The sequence below is a fragment of the Parasteatoda tepidariorum genome, chromosome 7, assembly GCF_982258835.1.
Source record: "Parasteatoda tepidariorum strain Cologne lab strain chromosome 7, Ptep-v5.0, whole genome shotgun sequence".
Taxonomy (NCBI): Eukaryota; Metazoa; Arthropoda; class Arachnida; order Araneae; family Theridiidae; genus Parasteatoda; species Parasteatoda tepidariorum.
In genome coordinates this window covers 100,128,661-100,154,918 of record NC_141761.1, presented here as the reverse complement: position 1 = coordinate 100,154,918, position 26,258 = coordinate 100,128,661, and the positions used below count along the sequence as shown (strand labels likewise).

Here is a 26,258-nt window from a genome sequence, read left to right as displayed (position 1 = left end):
TAAAATTGCAAAACATTTTCAAGTTATTTTTTTTCATTCTGAAAGCTTAAAGTCATTTTTTTTAATCTTCAAAGAAGGAAAAATTTATATTGATTGTTAATTGATTGTTAATATACAAAATGGCGATACTAGTCAATGATGAGAAAAAGAGTATTCAATAAATTTTCATCCAGATCATGTTCAGATCGGTTGAAAACGCCCTTACGACAATGATAACCGACCACCCCACCGACCATATCCTGCTCGGTGGGGTGTCGAGCCAATGTCCAAGAGTTCGTGGGTTCGGTCCCCGCCGATCGAAGACTCCCCGTGTAGTAAATGGTGACTGATGCACGTTAAATCTGTCGAGTCTCAAAGTCCTCCATGTTCCCATAACAAATCAATACCTCTGGGGATACTGATCCAGGAGTTTCCTTGTCTTCTGGATTAGTTCAAAATTACAAGGCTACGGCGTTGAACATTAGTAGTCGTAAACCCAAAAATTGGGTCTGCTGTTCAATGGCGGTCATAAAATAAAAAAATAAAATGATAATGCTCAAGGAATAGAGCATTCACCATCCAATGAGGTGAACCGGGTTCAAATTACAGTGATAGTTGGTCCATACGAATTCAGCACCCGGCTCGCACCGACCACAGTGCTGATGCAATATATCCCCAGCATGGATCATGGGTTAGAGTTTATTTGAGTCAGGCTAAACGTTGGAGGTTTTCTTCTCCATGTAGCGAAAATGCGGGTCATCAAAAAATCCACCACGAAGACAAAATTCCTCCCAAAACTTTATAAAGGTGTTCCTTTGTCTTCTGGATAGGATTTAACATTACAAGGCTGTGACGTTGAGCATTGGTAGTCGTAAACTTAAAATTGAATCCGTTGTTCAACAACGGTTATAAAACAAAATGATAAAGAAGAAAACTAATTATTTTGGGTAATTGATTTCTTGCGATTCCTTGCATCTTAATAAAGTCACCACTATTCACTCCATATTAAGATTTTTTTTTGCCGTAAGGGTCAAGTTTTGAGAAGATAAAGTATGTGTAGCTAGTACAAATCTTGAAATTCTATATCATTCAAAACAGTTAAATTTGATAAATACTTCCATGAAAATTTTTATTTCGTTCCCTCAAATGGAATGCCCCCTTTAGGTCGTTATACGTATGTCGATAAAGTGGTTTTATTGTCACCCTGTACATCTTTAAAATGCATTTCAATTCTAAATACAGTACATTTTGCTTAAATCTGTACCCTCTAATACAAAGTTACAGAAAAAAAACGTTAGTTTTAGAAAGTTTCTTTAGCCCCAAACTTGCTCTAATGCACACCTAGAAGTTTGAATTACTTTGTAAACAAAATTAGAGTTACAATGATCAGGGAGACAAAAGCGGTTGAAGCACACCCAGTTGAGATTAAGACCAACCCTTATTGAACAGGAACGGAAATCGCTATATTTACTTAGCTTTTGTGAAAGATAATTAGTGAATGAAAATCCAAGTTTCGACTAAGTTTAATGTCAACATTAAACCTTCCTCTGGTAGGGTACATTAGTACCCTGAAACATAATACGTGGCCCTAACAGAAGATATTCGCGGAGGGTTCTCTTTTGAATTAATTATATTTCACCAAGACTTTGTTTAGCTCATTTGTTCAATTTTAGTTATAAGAAATCGCCACGTTTATTATGGATAAGGAAATTAATAGACACATGTAATTTATGGCATTCTTCATAACTCAAATTAATTAAAGTATATTAAAGGAACTACAAGTATTTTTACAATATTAATAATAATGGAAACAATTTTATGTCCAAATGAAAATCTATCTATATTATATAAAACGCTAATACGTAAGTATGTATGCATGTATGTATCAATTAAACCGATGATATTTCTTTTCTCGCGCTGGCAACAGTTTTCATTTTTAATTGATTGGATTCGGCGCGCAAGAGCACGTAGTGAGCAACCAGATAACAATAACCAGAGTGAGCATTATCAGGTTGTTCAATTCAGATTCATGCACTAAAAACATGACAATATTTAATTTAAACTCAATTAGGAATTAATTAATAAAATTGAAGTGAGAATGCTTTAAAAGGCCGCTGTTGAATTGATATTTTTCTACTGGGAGCTTCCAAAACGTCTAAAAAACCTTTAAGTGTTTGTATTGAATGCATTGAATTTTTTTATATTTCGCGTTTATTTATGCATTGAATTTTCACGCTTTAAAATGCAGAATATTAGTGAAGCAATATTTGATAATTTATTTTGCTAATATGTTTCTTATTTAGCTAATGTTTTGATTTTTTCACCATGTACAATCTAAATAGCTAATATACTTTTTTAAAAGCCAATAAGAACATCGGTAGAATTCTTCTACATAAGTACAATACTGTGTCTTTGATGATAAAATACTATGTCTTTGATGATAAAATACTATGTCTTTGATGATAATTTATTATGTCTTTGTGCTAGAACATTGTGTTCATTGGCGAGCGAGCGCAGCGAGCCATGGTTCACGGCGTGAACCACATAGGATTGCGTAGCAATTCTCGGGGGTTGGCGAGCGTTAGTGAGCAGAGGGCGGAGCCTCCTAGTAGGATATAATTTGCGCTACGTATGAATGAAATAGGCAATAATCAAAACATAAATAAATAACATACTACTATGGCTTCTCAAACAAGAATCTTTCTCATTGAAACCCAAAATGACCTGAGAAAGTAAAGAGACAAATAAGTTATAACAACAAAAAAGATTAGATTTTTAATAGAATAAAAGGGACAGATTTATATGAGATAATAAAAGAAAGGGGATAAGGAACATGTGTAAGGGGAACGGTTTTGAACCTTTAGGTGCAAGATGTAAAAATTAAACTAATATAGGTGGAGATCGAGAAAGAGTAGAATGCTGTGAAGATCATTAACTAAATTATTAAAATTTCTCAAAATATGGAAATATGGAATGATTCCAGCAAGTCAAAGCCGCTAGAAGATGAGCAGTGTTGAATGATTTTAGCAGAAAAAAACTGACACTTCTGATTAGAATTTCTACTTTGTAAGGTGATGGGACATAGTATAAAATCCTGATTTTGGACACATCTTTCATGTTCTGTTCGTCAAACTATAAGACTACGCTTGATTTTTGAATCTATGCAAAATCGAGTCATGGTGGTTCAGGGGATAGAACGTTCGTCATCCAATGAGGAGAACCGGGTTCGAATCCCAGGGATGGCTCATCGAAACAAATTCCGCACCCGGCTCGCACCGACTACAGTGCTGACGTAAAATACCCACAATGGTAGAAGGATCATGAGTTAGCGTCCCCTTGCTGTCAGGCCAACTGCATGAGGTTTTCTTGGTTTTCCTTTCCCTATCACAAATGAGGGTGGGTTTCATCAAAAAGTCCTCCGCGATGGCAAATTTCTCCCAATACTTGGTCCTGGAGTTCCCTTTTATTTTGGATTGGGGTTAATTACAAGGTTATGGAGTTAACATAATTAGTCGTAAATCCAAAGTTGGGTCAGCTGTTTAAAGGTGGTAATAAAATAAAATATACTCAAGATCACACTGACATTGATCAATTGATCAATATCCCAGCTCTCAATATCAGTAATAGGGGTTTCAAGATTGGTGAAATTGAAACTTTTTTGATAAAAACAATTAATTTGTTAAAGTTTAAATTAAAGAGTTTGTCGGATTGCATGATTTATTTTCCATGGTTGGAATCAAAAATATTAAAAATAAATCCATGGTCACCACAATATCCAACGTAGTTTTTTTTGAATAAATGGGCTTTCTTCATTGAGGATATTACTATTTGAGCAAATTTTAGAAGTACCGTGTAAACGTTCGTCTTACGTTACAAGATTATTTGCCCTTTGCAATTTGCGTGATTATGAATTTAATCCCCACTATTCGTAAACTCTTGGTAAACTCTAGGCACAGCCAATGTGGAGTTTTTTTACAAGTTATGTAATGTAGCTAAATTAGTTTTTTTAAATGCATTTTTATTCTGATTATTAAAATTCATTTTAAAAAATATTCTGAAACATGTAAAAAGGAAAATAATACCATTTAATTAAAAAAAAAAACGAAAATTTTTCCTTTTATTTAAATTGTCCGGGGATAGTAATGTGTAGATTTAAGAATATCAATGAACATATAACCTATTTTAAGTAAAACTTACCTTTGTTGATTTTAAGTGTTGTTGCTTTGTTGATTTTAACACAGTAGGAGGCTGTAAAAAATTTTTTTTTAATGAATTTTGGTAACAGTTGTGATAAACTTAACTTAATATAATCTTTTTTTTCTGCCTCATTGCACATATTTTAATCTTCATTTTATCATTTCACAAATATAAAAATTTCAAAAGTCACTGTTCATATAAAACAATGTTTATAACTTATTTTTTAAATTATTCATAACTTGTTTTACACATAAGTTGAAAAAAACTCCTCCTAATTTGATTTCATTTTGAGTTTTTTAAACTTCATGAATGTAGTTTTCGTTGCACATAGAATTTAAAAAAAATTTCTTTTTTTCACAAAAATGTGGTGCTTTTTCTCTAAAAAACAAACTTCAAAAATTGATTAAAAATAAGTGGATTCATGGATTACTCAAAATCATTCTATCCAATTCAAAATATACCTTTGTGCAGCGAAAACTATATTTATTGTGAACATTGTGTTAAAATGTGAAGTAAATCGGTGGAAAATTGCACTAGTTAGAGATAGAGCAAGTAAATCTTATGATAAAAAATCCATATAAATGCATACAATTTTGCACTAACTATAACGCATCAATACCAGGTTTATAAATAGCTTCTTCTTCATCATTTTCAGCAGTAAGTGCTATTCTAGCTACTCAAGTACTAATTTCTTTCTATTCGATTTACCCTTACGTGACACCTTATACATTGCTGGAGTAGCAGCTGAAATTCAGAAACCATACATCATTTTGAGCATATTTATTTCTAATTATTCTAAAACTACCAATAACCCTTTGTAACCTTGATTAAAAATTATTACAATTAAATAAGTTGAGCCGTGAATACTTAAAGGATAGAGCGCTCGCCTCCCAATGAGGTGACCCGGGTTCGATTCTGGCTATAGCTGGTCGATTCGAATGCCGCATCCAGTCTTCCACTGACCACACTGCTGTCGTAAAATATCCTCAGTGGTAGACGGGTTAGAGTTCCTTTGCCATCAGTCTAACCATGGAAGGTTTTCGTGGTTTTCCTCTCCATGTAACGCAAATGCATCAAAAAGTTCTGCACGATGACAAATTTCTCCCAATGCTTGATACAGGATTTCCACTGCCTTCTGGGTTGGGTTTAAAATTACAAGGCTATGCAGTTGAACATAGGTAGTCATAAACCCTAAATTGGGTAGGTTGTTTAACGACGGTTATAAAATAAAATTAAATAAGTTGCAATTTCAACTATTTATATTGAAAGTTCCATTAATTACTTTTCTTACATAACTTAAACAAATAATTTCGTTAAAAAAGTTGAGATGATAGTCTTTTACTAAAATGCTCTGATAAAAGCGGGCAAATTCATTTTCCAAATGAGTGCACAAGTCCAATTGTTCATACATGTTACAGCGCGTCCTGCGTCTCGCACCTCACTCAACATATTGTGCTGTAACTTTTACATTTTTGCAAAAATAAATTCAATATTTTCTTACAATCATCTTAAAATGATAACTATCAAAAAAGTTAATTTTTTTAAAAATTTTTTAAAAAATTACAGTTATTCCTCCCTAAAACGAAGTAACTCATTCCTAATTAGACAAAGACGGTTCACTAATTTTGCTTCTGAATACCGCAAGAAAATACATTTTTGCTGTCTTCCTGACAGCAGAATTTCTTTCCTGCTAATTTGGTACCTACGCGCCATCATAAGATAAATTTGGCGTAACAAAGTGATAGCAGTCAAGTAATTCTCAGTGGGTCAAAGAACATATTACTGCACTCATAAATTTCAATTAACTGGTAACAAGCTACAAGTCGAGAAAGTATTTTAAAGTGACTGCACTGAGTCGCTGTGATGATTAATTGCTAGATTATCATAAATGAATATTAATGTTATAAGTAATTTTGCTTGTTGCATCATTATGATTATAAGACGAGCAAATATTTCAGCTCATCCTACGAACCAGTTTCTTTTATATACATTAATTTATGTAAATAAAATGCCGAGTATTAAAGTATAAATATATTAAGTTATTATTTAAAAATAATTTTTAATTTCTACTAATAGTTTTGATTAATAACAACATTTTTGAAGCAGTTTATTAAAAGCGGGCTTGATAAAAATTTGCCCTTTTTTTCAATTTTTGGAGAATGTAAAATTTTTTATTGCTCGTCAATTTCATTGTTTAATTATTTTCAACACTATCACAGCGTACAGAGTGGAAAAAGGTCTTAAAAGCTTAAGTTCATCATTTAATTAATCAAAAATAAAAGTGTTGGTAATTAAATTGCTGTTAAATGTTTTATCAATTTGAACGTAAAATGGAATTTATTGAGGCAGCGATAATGAAAAACGTTCTTATGGGAACCATACATTTAAAGTTTTCGGAGGCTTATTTTATACAGTGTGGAAAAAAAATCCGGAAAATCCTGAATCTAATGACAGGAATCTAAACTTTTGATCTAATGACACGATTTTCACGTACTCAATCTTAATGATTCACGAAGGTGATTTGAACTATATTTATTAGTGCAGATGATATGTTAATTTACAAAATCAGAAAAATAAAATTTACTTTCTCTGAGTAAACATACCTTTATTTTCGACGTATTTGGATTCCTGACCCTCAAGATATAGGGAGAAACAGCAGTTTTGAAAATATGGTCCCCATGATTTGGTCAGGAGAGAGATTGAAAGTTTGTATCTCATAATGTTTAGTATACTTTGTGCGTATTTCACCATATCTCAAAATGTTTTTAAGCAAATTTAAAACTTTTCAAACGCAATTATAAAATTCGAAGATAATTTCATGCAAAAAATAATATTTAGTGATTATTCATAATTTAATTTAATGCTAGACCAAAATTAAATTGAGTTGTAAGGTACACAATTTTTTTCATATAATTTAAGAATTTTTTATGTGACAAAATATAAAATTTTAACAAATTGGTCGAATATTTCCTGAGAAATGAAATTTTGAATGTACGAATTTTTTAAAATTCGATTTCTCAGGAATCGTTTTCGATCCCTCTCCTGACCAAGGTAGTGGGACCACATTTCCTAGATGGCTGCTATCCTCCGATATTTTAATGGTCAGATATATTATAGTTGGTATTTTATTTACGTTGTACTAGAGCTGCACAGTGGGCTATTGGCGACGGTCTGAGAAGCATCTCCGAGGATGATCCGAAGACATGCCATCGCAATTTTGATTCTCTGCAGAGGGATTGTTCCCCTACTTTGGTAGCCGGATGACCTGCGAGCGCAGTCGAGCACTTTACGGTTGAACAGTTAAATGAAGACCGATACCCCACACTCTCGGTCCCTAAGCAGGCTGATCAAAGTGGTCATCAACCCTCTTATTGACCACAGCCAGTGATGCTTGACTTCGGTGTTCTACTGGGAACCGCGTCTTTAAGATCAGTCCACTACGGGACGTCAGAAATCTGAATTCGTGGAGAAAAAAGATGCCTTTGTTCTGAGAAAACACATTTATATGTGGCTGATTACTTAACTTAAAATATCGTCTTCACTAATTATTTATCATGTAAGCATATCCACTGCTTATATAGCTCGAGTCCGCGAATTTTTCGATCATTAGATCAAAAGTTATTTAGGGTATTCCTTTCTTGCGAATTGTTTTTTTTATTTATTTTATTTATTTATTTTTTTTTTAATTTTTTTTTTAATAACGGCAGGCACTGAACTTTTCGTTCTTCGCCATAGAAGATGCCGGAATTGTTACTCATTTAGCGTTACCCAGTGGGCACCTGTGAACCAAAGTCACGGAGGCGAGCAACGTTACCCACGCCATACTGCCACAAACCCGTTCATAGGGTGGGCCACATTCACACAACAGAAGACGGCACAGAGAGAGAAACATCCATGCCCAGAGCGGGATTCGAAGCCGCGGCCATTGGCTCCGCAGTCAGACACGCTAACCACTCGGCCACCTGGCCGGCTTCTTGCGAATTGTACATATGTTGAAATTTTTGCATGCTCTCATTCAACATCTTACGCAAGTTTAACTTGTTTAAAGGCTTTGGATCATGACACTTTAAAAACATGTTATCAAATGAGCATTCTGTTAAAAATAAACTTATAAATTAAGATTTCTACAATTTTGGCAAACGTTTCTACAAAAATGTAATAACTGAAAAAATTTATGTTTGCTTATTAAAGGTGATTTTAAAGTATATCTTGCGTTGATAGAAAATTAAAAATGCGCATAAAAGAATAAGAAAAGTTATTGGCTTTATTTGGAATTCAAAACAATTAGTCAAATGTGTTTTGAAATCATAACTTTAATTGCAAATGTTTGCTTTTAACAATATTTTTTAAAACGCTGAGCATTTGTAAATTATAATCATATTAAATTTCTTAGGCAAAATAATGATAACTCACACTTTCAGGCTGTACAGGAAAGCGTTTTTTTTTTAATCAGAAAAGGCAGCGTTTTTCATTTAGGCTGTAAAAAGTGAAATGTAGGGGAATATTTGAAAGCTTCTAAAGTACCGATTTCGAAACAATACTAATAAACATTTTGGTGTAAAAATATGCAAAAATTGGTAAAGTTGTGACCTAGCAATTTATTTTCCCCAGTCATAATCAAATTATTTCGTATGAAAAACACATAAAAATGCGTGCATCATTCATTAAAGTTAATTGTGCTCTATAGCATTGCCTATGTCTATTAAACAAGGAAAATTAAACAATCTTAAATTCTTACGATATTCATTTTCTAAATTAATGACGTATGATAATACTTTAAAGAAAAATTTTTTTTAAAACTTTTAAATTTCTTTTTATTCAAAATCTATACATATAACTTAAGTTTTCACTTATAATTTTTTTTCCATTTATTTTTGGAGCAATATTAAACTTTTTATTCAACCACAGGTTAGAAAATTATAATGAAGTCTTTATAACTATAAAATTGAAAGGAGATCTACTCATTATATTAAAAACAAATTTTGCTAAAATAAGATACATAAAAAGAGCGATCGCTAGCTGACTATTGAGTTGTATTAAATACAAACCCAAGAATTTTAATTAAAATTTTCTAGACGCATGCAAATTGCTTTACTTGTATAGCTTTCAACAATTTTTTGCATGTTACCTAGTTAATTATCAGAATTCCCAAAAGGGTGTTTTCGTGACTAGCACACGTCCAAATTTTAATCTAGTTTTCAAACACTTCGAAATTGTCTTAGCATCGAGATTTCCTTAAACCACTTAATTCCTTTCTTAATCACAGCACTGCTCTGTAATTTAATTTAAACGCATAGACATTCCTAAGAGCATTAGAACGAAAATTGAATTGTCAGTCTATAGTATCGATTAAAATACCTCATTTTAACATGATGGGAATTTTAAAACGGAATGAATATTTTTCGTGTTTATGGGAACAAAGTTTTTTTTCTTCTTTGTGGTTGTCCGAAATGAAGAGATTAAAATTCCAATAAAAAATGTAGGGCTTTATTAGAATACTTTGGATTATTATAATTCTTTGATCACAAAAGTAATAGGCACATTAACACGCATAACTCGTCCTCGAAGGCAAAAATTATCATTTCACAGTAGGCAAATGACGAAAATTCGTTATTTGTATGTTGCCTAAAACCCTTAATGCAGAATTTTTATGTATCTATATCTTTCCTACTGTTTCCATTTTGTATTAATCTAGGTCAAAATAAATGAAAAATATTATGTTTAGCACTTTAAAAATTTATAATTATAAAATACTGAACAAAACACCGTTTTTTTTAAATTTTTTTTGCACGTTAAAGTAAAAAAATTTCCAACTCGGCTCACTTCCATATAACCAAATGATAATTTTTCAAATTTAGCAGTTATTTAGATCTAAGAGAAACAGTAATTCCTCATTGAAGTTTCTTGAATTTACAAAATAAATTATTGATAAATGTTTGAATATGAATGAAAAGAAAATTTTTTCAAACTACTTTTTTTCAGATTTTATGTTTTAACACCAATTAAGTCCAATTCTGATAATTAAGTCCAATTCTGATAATCAAGCAGATTTTTAGTGACTATTAGACTGTTTTTTTAATAATAAAAAATACAAAAATATAGCTTTTTTTACAATTGGAGCGTCAGAAAAAAATATGTATGGAAGTTATATCGGTGTCCCATATGCGTCAAAGGGTTAAATAATTGGTTGTTAAAAAATTCCAGCTGTCGGTAAGAGACTGCGCAAATATAGACGGAGGGATACGTCTTATGTACTCTAACTTATGAATTCTATGACAAAAAAAGAGACTCAAATTACACAAAATGTCCTTCAAAAATTTTAAGTTGTGTTTGGGGAGCCTCTATTTCCTGTCACTAAACCCTATATCTACAAATAGAGTATATGTGTTTTTCTGTTAAAGCTGACTACTGTCTGTTAAATCGGAAAATAAGTTATTTTCATTTCCTGTTTTAAAAAAATGTAATATGTAGAGTCGATAAGAGAAGTTTTTTATACTTGCTATAAAATACATTGAAAATAATATAAGTTATTGTTCACGAAGCCTGTAAAATAAATTATTTTCCTTTCGCTGCAAAAAAAAATTATTTATTGTCTTTGCAAAGAGTCTGAAAAAGAATTTTCCCATCCTATGAAGTAGAATATAAGTTATTATGAATCTGGAAGGTTAAAAGGAATGTTGATTTTACTTATCGTAAAAAAATATGTATCAACTACCCGATTGGAAGAGACACTTTCAGAGACACTGTCTTCTCTTTTGACTTTTTTTAAAATTTCTCAGGGTATACTTAGAGGATTAATTTATAACTTTAGGGGTGTTTAAGTCATGCGATTTCTCATACTTATCAGTAAAGTTCAAGATTTTCAGACGTTTGAGAGACCTGTAAAATTACGAACAAAAACAAGTATTTTTAAACATTCTATGGCATAATAGCTAAAAGTTTGTAACGTGTAGCGATTGTTAATTTAGTGTTCTAGTTTATGGAGTAACTTCCTGTTACTACAATTTTATTAGTAACCATTTTGTTAGAGTTGATCATTTTATGTAATGTACGCACACCACCCAACCACAGCCAAGAATCTAGCCCCCCTTTTTTCAGGGCTTTATCTCTTTACACCCATGGCAAGAATGCTTCGTAATTCCAGCGCGACGACTTAAACATCACCTAGTATTCCTCTTTCCAAACTTGCACATCACAACTAATAATAGAACTTTCAGCCACGGCCAATTTAACGTACACCTTGCTGAGCATATACGCCGGTTGCTTAGTTGACTACCAGGTTCGAACTCATGATCTTCAGCTCTCCACCACTGGTGTGAGCGATGCCATAACCAAATCCGCGTTGATAGTGTTTTTTTCGGGGGAGGGGGCAGAGATAATTGTCTTTCATAAACATAAGTGGGTTTTTTTCAAGAGATTTTTTTTTAAAAAAAAAGTCTGAAATTTAACGTCTACCAAATATGCTAGAAAATACTCTTCAAATTTGAATAAAATGAATTTTCTTCATAACTAAAAGCTCCTCAAATCCCAATTATACTCATACTCTTCAAAGTAGCACTTTAAAGAAATGTGCAGCAAATTTTTGTTAAATTTTTTGAGGATTATCATATATTTTTTATATTTTTAAATGAGTTTAATTATTTAGTTATTTTTAGACAATATACGTATTTCAATAAGTCTGAGAAAAACTCAATTAAATTTTTTTTAAACTAAATTTTTGAACGAAATATTATTTGAACAATTTTTAACCCATTTTAAGATATTATAATAAAAAGTGAATAAAATTTTGCGTATCTGTTTCACAGAATATTAATAACAAAATGACAGAATTTAATCAAGTGAAATTAATATAGCAGGATTTGATTAGATAAGATATTGGCATTATGTTTACTTTAAGATATTTTGAAACACTTGTAAACATAACAACAATAACAAAAAATTAAAATGTCGAACAGATTTTATATTTCTTTTTAGAAAAGCTCTCAAAAGCGCCTCTTGTTTCGTATAGAAATGCAATATTCCATGAAAGCAATTTTGCAATATTGCGAAGAGTATCATTTCTTTCTTTCCGATGCTTGTTAAGTTGCATTCTAGCACTTAATAATCTTTTCCTGAGAACATAAAATTGCATTCCTTGTATACAAAGGCTTTATGTTTCAAGGTACTATCAACAAACATATTTTATATGTTATTTTGAAAAAAACATTTTTAATATATTTAGAACAAAATCCGATTTCTTTTATGCATTAATCTTCTATTTAGCTAAAACAGTCAATTACCTATGATTCCTTTTATGAAAAAAAAAACAAACATATCGGTTTTCTTTGGTATGCAATGCGGAAACTGATCATTATAAAAAAGCTATTTTTTAGAGATTTCGAGATGCATAATACTCAAACATTTTGAATAATTTTGTTATTTAAAAATGAACTTGAAAAGAAAAATACAAAAAAATTTATTGTAATTATCCAAGTAAAATTTCGAATCGAATGCTTAAAGTTCAAATACTTAAAAATGCCCTTGAAAAATACGAAAATACCAAAGAATGAGTGTAAATATCTAAGTAACATTTGGAATTGAATGCTTAAAGCTTAAGCATTGGAAAAACACACTTGAAAAATACAGGAAAGTACGGAAAATATTTGAGTACCGTTATATCAGTTATATTTTCAATCGAATACTTAAGGCATAATTAAGATTAGCTTTAATTACACAACTGAAATAAATAAATTGTGAGTTAATAATATATCAAAATAAACACTTATATTATGAATAAAACATTTTCCTGAGAGAAAAATCAACGAGAAAGATAATTGGAATTTCTTTTAGAATGCATTATAGATAATTAAAAGAAAAACATTTTATGGTCATTTGATTGTAATTGTTTTTAAATTCAAAAATAATATGCAAACTCTAGATAGTGGAAGATTTTTTTTCTAGATAATTGTCAAATATGTTAGAGTATTATGAACTTATAGTATTATAAACTTAACATAAAAAAGACCTCTGACCTAAAGAATATCTAGAAATTTATATAATTTTGAAACTCTATAAACTTAGTGCAGATTACACAGAAATCAATTATTAAATATTAAGAAAAACAGAAAAAAGTAAATATAAGAAAATCAAAAATGGGACTTACCTTACAAGTTTGAGATACCAAAAAAGCCGATCTATTAACTCGAAAGATATGCTCGTTTACTCAATCTGCTAAAGTCTTGCGAATTGAAAATGAACGAATGTTTAAGTCACTAATTTTAAAAATATAAGTAAACTTGCATGTATCAATAAATTACTTAGCATACCACTAACATTCTATTGTATTCTTTAATTGTAAGCAACGCTTTGTTTTGAAGTTTCAAAGGAATTCTAAAATTCCAATCAATTAAGATAAATTTGATACACTTGCCAGGGAGCTATGAATGATTATTGGTACACATTTATTGGTACTCGTATATGTAGGTTGTTGTTGTTGTAGTTCATTTACGTCGCACTAGAGCTGCACAATGGGCTATTGGCGACGGTCTGGGAAACATCCCTGAGGATGATCACAGTTTTGATCCTCTGCAGAGAGGATGGCACCCCTGCTTCGGTAAACCGACGACCTGTACGCGAGGTCGAGCACTTTACGGTAGAACAGTTTAACGAGGACCAATTCCGCACACCCTCGGTCCCTACGCAGACTAATCCAAGTGGTCACCCACCCGCAGCCAGTGATGCTTGACTTCGGTGTTCTGCTGGGAACCGTGTCTTAACGATCAGTCCATTGCGGGTCCTCATATATGTAGGCTAGTGAGCTTAATTTCAGAAGTATGACTTATAAGCCTTTGTTAAGTAGACATATGATACAATCAGAGAAGGACAACTGTGGGATTCAAACTTGCCACCTCCACGCTACAGAGGGTTTGGCGGGTGATACAGCAGGGCCTCCCTAGAGGAGTGGTATCGCCCACCGCGAAGCGTGGAGGTGGTGGGTTCGAATTCCGCCGCAACCCAGGATCTATTCTGCACGATGTCCTTCTCTGAATTGTTCTACCTGTCCTTCTACTTGACAAAGGTTTATAATCCTAAATAAAGCACACAAGCCTGCAAATGTATGTAAGTTCAATAAAGCAAGAAAGCGGGCGATGCCGCTTGGCCAATGTTGCCCGAATGATACGTGTCTATCAACTTATTTACTGTTACACACACATATACATAACTATATGCTCATTATGACTTATGAATCCTTGCCAAGTTAAAGAAAATGGTACAATTTAGAGAAGGACATCAGAAAGGTACATTAGGGGTTACAACAGGATTTGAAAATTTTACTTCCATGATATCGAGCGTTTGGGGGAACAACAATATCATTCATTCAGGGAAGCCCTCGATGCATGCCTAGGTTAGATCGAACTAGAGCTACGGTATACCGAGCTTTAAGATAAGTGCTAATACTAATGTATTTTTGATGTACATTTGTTCTTGATGTTCCAAACATAATATTATGCACTTTAAAAATTACATAAAAATCACTGATTACACGAACAATAGAAAATCATTACATTCCAGTGTAAAGTGACTTTGCATTCCAGTGTAACGACGGTAATCGAACCCACTACATCCACACTGTCGACAGAATTATAATAGCTAACAGCGACAGATACCTTCTTTACCCATATAATGCATCATAATAAATCTCATGAAACTTTTTCGCTTGGATGTAATAACTAACAAATCTATGTTAAGTTTGAAAAAGAAAAGACACAGTGATAAGATTTATAGTATATCATTGTTTTTTGTGAGGATAAGTCATTTTAAGTAGTAAGTAGTTTTCATTTTATTTTTCAAGCAAGAAGTTTAAGAGAGATATAGAATAGTTAAATTGTTACAGATAATATGCTATTTAGATAAAAAATACAGATATTACTTTTAAAATTATCATAAACACAAAATCACATTATTTACACATTTTCAAGATTACACTTGTGAGAATTAGTTATTTTATAAGCGAAGATATCGCAATATTATCTCAGTAAAGAAATAATTGAGAAATCTCATAATAAAAAAAAAAAACTATAAATTGGCACGAGAACAAAAAATAAATAAATAAATTCAATTTGAATAAGAATTAATTTGTAAAAGGTTTTGTGGATTTTCTTTAAAAAAATTGCCAGAAAATCAGCTAAGTTTTCACAACACAGTTTGAATAAAATGGAACATATTATTTATTGCACATTTTTTAAATTATCAAAAATTCAAAGTCACGTTACAATACAATTTCATAAATGCACTAATTAGTGATTACGTTGCTAATTAGAGGGCCGGGATAGCCTGGTCGGCAGGGCGCTGGGTCCATGTCCGTGAGTTCGTGGGTTCGAACCCCGCCGATCGAAGACTCCTCGTGTACTAAAATGGTGACTGGTGCTCGTTAAATCTGTCGAGTCGCGAAGTCCTACATGTTCACTTAGAAAATCAATACCTCTGGGGGTACTGGATTGGAGATCGATCATTCTCTGATTCAGGTCAAACTTATGATCTGTGGATGAATGAATGGATATATGAATGGATCCGCCTTATAAATGGGTGTGGCAGAAGTCGAATTCTTGACCATGGGTGGCGCCGATGGAAAACAAGAACAATTGCACCCCTCTGCATAAAACAGGCATACGAGAGAGAAAGTTTGTTAATGTGCATAAGGTCTTGGTATAATATCTATTTATAACAAATTAATTAAAGTTTGTTGAACTAAAGGCAATGTAAGAAGTCTTCATTCTTGAAAGAAAGGCAATGTAAAGGGACTGCGATTCATGGATCCCTCGACCACTGGAATCAATTAACAGTGTAAACTTTCGCTACCATACCACATGTTCGCGTGCATCGATCTGAAACAGGAAAATTCAGACTGTGATGTGGTAACGATATTTCGCAGAATATAAATGAAAGTGTAGGATTTGTATGGGAGTACTAAATTTCTCTACCAGTTGGGAAGCTGGTGCTTTATAGCCTAAATCACTTCGTCTCTTAGTGACATAATAACTATTCATAAAACAAACGCCACAGCCATAGCTTCATCACGGTTCTAAAGCCGTAAAAAAGTTATAAGGAAAAATGGGGCAAAAAGAGATCATCATATTTTTTTTCCAACTGTCGCTGAACAGCAAACCTAATTTTTGAGTTTACGACTACCAATGTTCAAATCCATAGCCTTGTAATTTTGAACAGAATCCGAAAGCAAGGGGAGTTCCTGGACCATGTATTAGGAGAAATTTGTCCTTGATTTTCCTACTTGACTTTTTGATTGAAATAATTAGCATTTGCGTAACATGTGGAAAGAAAACCACGAAAACCTCCAGTAGTTAGTTTGACTGCAAGGGAATTCTAACCAACGCTCCGTCTACCACTGTGGTCAGTGCGAACTGGGTGCGGAATTCATGTCGTCCAGCCATCGCTGGGATTCGAACCGGGTTCACCTCATTGGGAGGCAATCACTCTATCCCCTGAGCCACGAAGACATTTCAGAAATCGTTTGGAAATTCCCTTTGACATTCCGTAGACATGTAGCAGTATGAATCGCATCCGTGGCATCTCTAAACTCTAAACAACACGAAATCCCTGGGTAGTGCAAAATGAGTAAAAGCGTTCACCAACTAGGCTGCAGAGAAAAAAAAAACGACCCAATCACCGTTGATCATTTCGACATTTTATTAAGCTGGATTCCCAGTCATTGCTATAGATCATCTGGAAACGAAAGAGCCAAACAAAGATGCTCGCTTTCACAGTCCTTTCTTGTACCCTTCCTTACAATCAAATTTCTTCCACCGTGTCTGGGCGATAGATAAATTTGTTAAAAACAATCAAAATGCAGGTGCTGCGGGAAAAAGTTAGTCCGGATTTATTATAGATCCCATTCTCATGAGCCTCCCTCACAAAGATTCCTAGCAAATTTCAGAATTGTTAATGGACATCACGATCTCCAGGATCACTTTCTTCCTTCTCTGACTGGCCACTGTTTTCAACAGGAGAGGCTGCAAATTTCAATTCCTTATCAGTCAGCTCCTGAGCAACATAACTGTTAGTAATTCTTTGATTATTTACAGTCCTGCAGTGGACTGATTGTAAAGACACGGTTCACAGTAGAATACCGAAGTCAAGCATCACTGGCTGCGGTCAGTAAGAAGGTGGGTGACCACTTTGATCAGCTTGCGATGGCGTGTCTATGGATCATCCTCAAGGATGCTTCCCAAACCGTCGCCAATAGCCCAATGCGCAGCTATAGTGCGGCGTAAATAAAGTATCTACCTCATTACCTTGATTATTGACAGATATCGCGTAAAATCTTCCTTGTACTGGGCTGATAGAATGAAAATGTCAGCCGGCTCCCAGACGTAATAAAAAAATGTATGATTCTTTGCTGTGGTGGCTAAGGGCAAACTTACGACAGAAACGGAAAAAAACTTATTTTTTGATTTTATATTTTAGTATAAATGCCTAATATCTGATAATGATGCATGATTCTGATAATGTAACAGATTTTTTTAGTAGCTATTAGACTGTTTTTTTATAATTAAAAAAATACCGAAATATATATTTGCTTGCAATTAGAGCGTCAGGAAAAAAATATATGAAAGGGACACCGGTTTCTCATCTGGATCAAAAAGTTAAATAAAGGCATAAAATGCGATAGAAATATGTAGTACGAAAGAAAGTTAACCTGTAACTTTTTTTAAAATTAATTAACCTTTAAGTAATTAAAAAAAGGTTAATTAAATTTAATTATTATTAAGATTTTTTTAAAAATTTTTAGATTAATTAAACTTAATTTCTAGCACTTTCAGACATTGTAAGATATTTTTATATTGTGTTTTTTCACTTTTTGGTTAAGAAACAAAACGCAAAAGACTCATGCAATAAAATATTTTTCTGACATAAAATGGTCCGAAAGTTTACTTGAGGCAGGTTGAATTAAAAATGCCGATTAACAAGGGAAAAACCAATTATATTATTACAGGGACATTATTTTAGGCATACAAGCAGAAAAAAATTATAAAATATAATTTTTTAATTGACTAAATTAAATTGAAAACTGTCCAATACATTAGACGTACTGTTTCAGAAAAATATTATCCATAATCAAAAAAAAAAAAAAAAAAAAAAAAGGGAGAGAAAAGAAAATTCATCTAAACTGTTACTAAGTTGGAAAGTAGTTTCTTAGAATATAGAGAAAATTAACGGATATGGAGAAAAAAAGAATTAATGGAAATGGATGAGTAGAAAAGAAAACACTAAAAGAATGTATAAAATTTTAAAGATACCAATGGGAGAAATAAAACCTTTCGATGGCATTTTTTACCCATCCTCATTGGGATTTAAGTAATAAAAAGCAAAACTGCGCTTAAACATTCTTCGTTCTCTTACTGAAGTTTCCGATCTCTTTCTAAAGTTGATCCATTTATTTTAATGGTTTCAGGTAATCCATTGTCGTTATACCTCAAAGTTAATGTTAGTTCAACGAGTCGAAAATATTTTGGTGGAGTTTTTCATTAAGTAGTGGAACTATTTCTTTCAGCGTTCGGAAAAGAATTCAATTGCTGTCACGAACAGTTTCACTGTTAAAAAAAAACACGTTGTTTTCATTTTGAAGAAGAAATCCACTGTGCATGATTGTTATCAGCAATGGTCAAGGTGATGAACTGTTTCAAGAAGAACGGGTTCTTGGCGGCCACGTGGCGCTACTCAGCGGGAGCTACTGGAGGCGCTATTCATACGGCGTATGGCTGTGGCGCACCGTTCTGTGTCTGCATCAGAAATTCGAGCAGAAGTTGGCACTGCACTGACTCAACGAACTGTTACAAATCAGTTACTTCAAGCACAGCTCCAAGCAAGACACACTGTAGCTTGCATTCCTCTCACTCCAAACCACTGCCGTTAACGACGTGAGTGGTGTCGAGTTAGAGCTCACTGGAGGACAGAGTGCAGATCTATTGTGTTTTCCGATCTAAGTCGGTTCGGCCTTGTGACAGCCGTATATTGGTTAGAAGGAAGCCAGATGAAAGCCTGCTACCGATCTGTCTTCGGCCTAGACACACTGGACCTACACCTGGAGTTATGGTCTGCGGAGCAATTTTCCATGATAGCAGGAGCACTCTCGTGTTATTCCACGCATCTTGACTGCAAATTTGTACGTCACCCCTATGATTCTGTTTTGATGCCATTCATGAGCAGCATTCAAGGGAGTATTTTCCTGCAGGATAATGCTCCTCCTCATGCTGCTGTTGTAATCCAACATGCTCAATAGAATGTCAACAGATTGCCTTAGCGTGTTAGATCACCAGATCATTCACCAAATGAGCACATATGGGAGTTCATTGGACGACACTATTAGCGTCATCCACAACCAGTATTAACTATCTCCGTATTGGCTGACCAAAGGCAACAGACATAGGACCCTTTGCATGCTTGCATTTAAATTCTGGTGGTTACACAGGATATTAATGCAAATGCACCAGTGCTTCGCATTTGAAATAGTTTTTCTCTTAATTTCATTAACCTGCGAATTGACCTAAATTGCAATAACTTGTAATTTTTTTCCTTTTTTTAATCTTAAATTATTGGTAGGGAAAGAAATAATAATTAAAAAAAACTATACATATAGTGAGGGAAAAAAATAAAAGACCACCCTGAATAACTTTTGATCATCTCGTTGTAGGACTCAATCTTAAAGATTCGAGGGGTGACCTCAAATATGCGAATTAGTTGGTGCAGACGATACTTTAAGTTACGAAATCAGACACCGTACTTTCTCTGAATACACACGTCTTTTCTTGATTGGTTCAGATTTCCTTCCACCAAATTATAGGGGATGACTGCAATTTGGGAAATATTAAAATAATATTAATCTTTTTCAAATTTCGATTTCTCATAAACTATTCAGCCAACTGAACTCAAACTTTATATTTTGCCATGTAAAATAGAATGTTTTAAAATGATGCAAAAAACTATGCACTTTAAAGTTCAAATTTTTTTCGGTTAATTTTAAATAAAATATTAAAAAACAATAAATAATTATTGAAATTTATTTTTTGTGTGAAATTATCTTTGGGTAAACGAGTTTTATGATTTTGTGCAAAAATTTTGCAATTTTCTTAAAATGTTCGCTAGATATGGCGAAATACCCAGAAAGTAAAATTAACCATAAGGGGTGCAAACTTTGGACCGCTCTCCTGACCAAACTATGGGGACCATATTTCCCAGATTGGTGCTAACCTCTATATTTTGGGGGTCAGAAATCCGAATCCGTCGAAAAAAAGGTATGTTTATTCAGAGAAAGTACGTTTTCGTTTGATTTCGTAGCTTGAAATATCGTTTGCACTTATTAATTAGCATATTCGAGGTTATCCTCTTGAACCAATAAAACTGAGTCCTGGAACGTGAAAATCCGATCATTAGATCAAAAGTGTATCAGGATGCTCCGTGTTTTTTTGCGCATGTCAAATGTCACATCGCAAATTTACAGCTCTATTTGCCTACATTCACAGCTTTCTGATTCTCTGTTTTAATTCTTTTCTTGCACCGTTCTTTTCTTCTTTCATTTACTCTTTACTAGTAAAATCGTCACTATCAAATTTTATAACAATTGCGTTTTTTTTCTTCTAGTTTATCTATTAAATAACTGCCCCTAATGTACTCTTTTGTTTTTCGTTTTTGACACGTTTTTTTAATTATACTTTCAGGGTGGTTATTAGAAGGCTCTCATTATGGGTAGTTAGAAAATATGTTCTAAGAACTCTATTTTTTTTACTATAAAGACATAGTAACTCTGTAGTATAGCTTGATGATTATTACACTTATTATGAACTAGACATACTTTATTCTACATAGGTTCAATAGAATAGATATTTTTATATTTAGAAAGCAAACATTGTAATAAATCAAAGAATGGAAAACTATTACTAACAGTGAAAATAGTGATTTGTTTTATAAATAAATAAAGTACCTAAGTAATAAAAAGCAAATGCAATCACAAACTTTTCAATTTACGAAAGTAAATACTTAAGGGAAAACGGAAAAACATCTACAGTACTGTCTACAAGTTTGAGAAGAAACAAAGCATTTGCAGAGAACAAAAACGTTCTTTTCTTCAAATAGCCTGCAGTCTGTTTTGTCTTTTTCGCCAATCATAAAATTTGATAGAAGCTATTTTTTTTGCTGTTTTAGCAAAAGTACATTAGAATTTAAACTTGCATTAGAGAGAATAATTTTTACAGTATTAAAAGAAAACACTAAGATTTTAGGTAATTTTGTCGACTCTTAAATGAACTTAAATACAAATAGATTTTTTCTCAATTTCTTGTTTGTACTAATTTGAAAAAGCAATAGTTTGTCCTATATATTCCTGTGCCTCATGAAATAGAAAATTCATAATTACTGATCCACTGTTATTTCGAGTTTTTAACTTTGTTTTGCTCCTCAAAACTGTAAAATTTAAAAAAGAGATATCGAAAATATGATCCAATAAAAATTTTTATCATTTGATAATTTGTTCGAGAACAATAAAACGTGTAGTAAAAAATGATAAGCGAATAGTATAATGATTGGATATCATGATTGAAACAAAAAATCTATAAATATTTAAGAACTATAAATATTTTAGAGTAAGACACATTAAAAGGATTAAAAATTTCAGTGAGTCTACCATGGATGGAAACGTTCTCTTACGTCACTAAGGTCACTTCCTTTTATGTAATTGCCGACTCATCATCTATTTTTGCTCCAAAGAGCTAACATAAGCACAATACTAACATAGCGTTAACTTGTGAACTTTTTTGCTCCAATATTGCTTGATAGGTCAGCTCTGTTAGTATAGAAGCCTTACTTTTATGGACTGTCTGCTTATACACATTTGAATTTATGATTTTATTTGTCTAAATTAGCTTAATTTCATGTTTTCTAACAATTGTTGTCGAAAATTGCATCCAGATAGGCCGAGAAATAGCTGTTTTAACACGATTTACTCTTTCAGGTGAACAAATTGGCAAGCTTTGCAAGTTAATCGCCAAATTAGAAAACTATGACAAATCAACTAGATCTGGGTTTAGCTCAGTGCATTTTTGACAATAATCATTGGAATACATAATATTAAGATAATTTTAAAAAATATATGTTCCAGTTCTTCGAACTGGTAGTCCAGAAAACGAAAGCGCTCCTAGAGACGTACCAGGACATTCTCGTTCATTCCCGTTCGAACTTTGAACTGAAGTGAACTGTAGTTTTGCTAAGATGTAAACATTCATGCACAAGTTTGTTCACGAGATGTTGTTTATCTGTAAAACATATTTTTCTCACTCGCAATCGTCGGCGAGATATGCTTTTTTATTTTATGTAACTTTTAATTATTTAATTTTAATTACATTAAAATGTAATATTTTGGATTAATTAAATTATCCTCTTTAGGTTATTTAGTAAATAAAGGCGGAATTAGGCCATAACCGGAACGCGTTGAACCAATCTTAAAATGTGCATTGCCTCAAACCACAAAGGAATTACACCGTTTTCTTGGGTTATTAAATTATTATCGTAGAAATATTGAAAATGCTTCCCATATTCAAGCCCCTCTTAACGATATGCTTAAAGGCAGGAAAAGTAAGGGAAAAAGTTATCTCGAGTGGAACGAATCTCAAACGTTAGCATTTGAGTCATGTAAAAAACAGATTGTAGAGGCCACCATTTTGACTCATCCTGACCCGGAAGCTCATTTAACGCTTTTCACGGACGCTCAGCTGTAGGAGCTTCACTTAATCAAATTACGAGTACTAACAATGAACAAAATATCAAACCTTTGGCGTTTTTCTCGTCAAAATTATCACCGGCACAGCAAAAATGGTCTACTTTTGATCGCGAACTTTATGCGATTTACGCAGCCATTCGTCATTTTAAACATATGCCTGAAGGCCGTCAGTTCACGATTTTCACGGATCATAGGCCACTCACATACGCTTTTCTCCAAAAATCGGATAAGTGTTCCCCGCGACAATTACGACACTTGGACTATATCGGCCAATTCAGTACTGATATTCAGTTTGTCAAAGGTTCTGAGAATATACCAGCCGATATGCTGTCGAGGTTAGATGCTTTAGAACTTTTAGATATTTTAGATTATGCAGCCGTAGCCCAGGCCCAAAGTACGGATTCCGAATTACAGGACCTTAGGAAATCAAACACGGGTTTGAAATTTCAAAAAATGATAGTACCAGGTACTAATGTCCAATTCTTTTGCGATACTTCTACCCAAAACATTCGTCCTTATTTTCCGCTCGAATTTAGAAGGAGCATTTTTGACGCATTACATAATCTCGCTCACCCAGGCATAAAAGCCACTGTGAAACTTCTCAGATCGCGATTCGTATGGCTAGACATAAAGAAAGATATCACAAAGTGGACACGATCGTGTATACCATGTCAGAAAGCTAAGATATATCGTCATACAAACAGCCCAGTTCAGACTATAAAGGCCCCAGACAAAAGATTCGAACATATACATATAGATATTGTAGGACCCCTCCCACCTTCTCGCGGTTATTCGTATTGTTTGACATTGATTGACCGTTTCACTCATTGGGTCGAGGCTCGTCCAATTTCAGGCATTTCGGCCGAAACAGTAGCTAGTGCGTTATACGAAAGTTGGATCGCCCGATTTGGCATTCCTAACATAGTGACAACAGATCAGGGTAAACAATTTGAGTGTTAACTATTCAAATCATTAATGACATTATTAGGCATTAAACACATCCATACGACGGCATATCACCCCATTTCTAATGGCTTGATTGAAAATTGGCACCGTACATTAAAAGCCTCACTGAAAGCTCATCTAACTGATCGTTGGACAGAGGTCTTACCCACAGTATTATTGGGAATGCGTTCTGCATTCCGGGAATCCATAAATGCTACAACAGCTGAACTGATTTACGGAACTGCCTTGAAGTTGCCGGGAGAATTTCTAATGCCAACACCAAAGGATTTCAATGTCAGTGAATTTGTACAGCGCCTGAAAGAATACATGGCAAAATTGTCCCCTTTACCCACCAAGAATCATGACACCAAGAGCCGAACATTCATCTCGACCGACCTCAAATCGTGCAAGCAAGTTTTCATCCGACACGATGCTGTTCAACCGCCACTTAAGCCAGCTTACGATGGACCTTTCGAGGTACTTGAAAGAACAGACAAAGTATACAAAGTTCAAGTCGGCAACAAATCCAAGTTTGTGGCCATAGACAGACTAAAGTCAGCCTACATCTTGAACATTCCAGAGTCAGAACCAGAGCCTGTGACCAACCATCCAAGCCCACCTCCGGAAATTACTGAGCCAACAACAACTAATGTTGAACATGCAGAGGACAAGGCTAAGCATACACGATCGGGACGTAAAGTACGTTTACCTGTACGTTTCAAGTAACGTTACACTAGGAGGGGGGTACTGCAGTATCCTCACTACTGAGTCAAACTCCCAAACAGCAACTGCCCCCTGACGCAGTTGTGAAATGAGACTATGATACTTCAACTTCTACTAACCGAACTTTGAACTGAAGTGAACTGTAGTTTTGTTAAGATGTAAACATTCACGCACAAGTTTGTTCACGAGATGCTGTTCATCTGTAAAACATATTTTTCTCACTCGCAATCGTCGGCGAGATATGCTTTTTTATTTTATGTAACTTTTAATTATTTAATTTTAATTACATTAAAATGTAATATTTTGGATTAATTATTATTTCATGTCTGCTGCATGAAAGACAGGATTGGACTTCGTGTTCGGGTCTGAACCTGTAATTTCTTAACTCGCAATTTAACAGGCTATTCTCACTAATTATGCGTAGAAAAGAACCAGCCGCAAAATGTTAAAATTTATCGATTTTGTAAGAATATATTTCCTAATCAGGGAAATAATTGTGGCAGCAGCTGAATGCATAAGAATAAGTGCAAAATTTTAAGTATAAATATATGATTTTTAAGTTCAGAATTTTCGACGACAGGTTAACAAGTCCAAAAACTTCAAACGATAAAAGCTTGAATTCTGAAACTGAGAAATCACGAAAGTATTTGAACTTTGTATAGCATTTTTCTTTGATCTATAAAATGAATTCTTTCCATAATTCATGAGAATCTTTATTCAACCTTTTAAAATAGTCAGATATGCGTCTAGAAATATGACTTATGAGAAGCATTGAAAGTCAAAGAACTTTATTTGTTTATTTTTTTTAAATAAATCTATTTCATTCTCTCTGCTGCTCCCAAAAGAGATGAGTAAACATTTCGACAAACTGCTATGTTAAATAATGCCTAAATCCATAAGTTTAGCGAAAAATTCGCCTCTGTGAAAAAGGCTATTCTATCTTACAATATGCCAATTCAACAGATGAAGCTTTGGATACTTTCTGTTGAGTCTGATACTTTTTTTTTTTTGAGTTTATTACAATCAGTTTATTATTAAGCAATTATTCTTTGTTATTACGCTAATTAGGAAATGTGCGAAAGATTACTAAGCCTGACATACGTTTCTTAGGCTTATTGGAATAAAGACATTAACGATAGAATCACGAAAGTGGTCATTTTGTCAAAAATTAAATTAAGGTGATCATAACTTTTCAATTTCTTATTTAGAAGTTCATTTTTATCATTTGTGTTAAATTTTGCAATTATCGCATGTTTAAATTTTAGCCGATTTTAAATAACTATTTTCATCATCAATATTTGCATAGAGGAAAGGTTCCCACTTTGAGATTCTTTAACTACTATTATCCACTATTCTTTTTTAATATAATATTTATTAGGATATTTTCTATAATTATATATCATGTAAGCGTGATTAGTGTAAATCGTTGAAAATCAGTAAAATTTATAAAACAAAAATCCTACCACTGTGTTTTTTCAAAATCGACAACAGATATTCCAAATCTAAAAAATGTCATAGCATAGAATAGACCCAAAATATTCTAAATACTTCAGCTCTAATTATTATAATTTTGAACTATGGTACTAAAAAGAATAGGTAAAACATAACGAAGTACGAATGTAAAAAAAAACGGATCAGAATAAGGTAA

General features: G+C 33.2%; 1 protein-coding gene and 1 long non-coding RNA gene across 9 annotated transcripts in view; one reads left to right on the top strand and one right to left on the bottom strand.

The window, feature by feature from the left end:
- Window positions 1-13,831, bottom strand: part of LOC107445485 (uncharacterized) — a 78,972-nt gene extending 65,141 nt beyond the window's left edge. Inside the window, exons 1-4 of one of the 8 annotated variants that reach the window (XR_015435632.1) lie at window positions 13,482-13,831; window positions 13,319-13,393; window positions 4,177-4,227; window positions 2,655-2,703 (exon numbers count right to left, since the gene is read on the bottom strand). This is a non-coding gene — a long non-coding RNA (uncharacterized LOC107445485). Of the gene's footprint in view, window positions 1-2,654; window positions 2,704-4,176; window positions 4,228-13,318 lie in introns of all 8 variants that reach the window. The other 7 variants (XR_015435633.1, XR_015435630.1, XR_001584265.4 and 4 more) reach the window with 7 other exon arrangements.
- A 10,086-nt stretch (window positions 13,832-23,917) lies between these two features.
- On the top strand, window positions 23,918-24,613 carry LOC147807349 (uncharacterized). The gene has a single exon (XM_087168900.1). It carries the CDS (start codon window positions 23,918-23,920, stop codon window positions 24,611-24,613), a length of 696 nt encoding a protein of 231 aa, XP_087025026.1.
- Window positions 24,614-26,258: the final 1,645 nt, after the last annotated feature.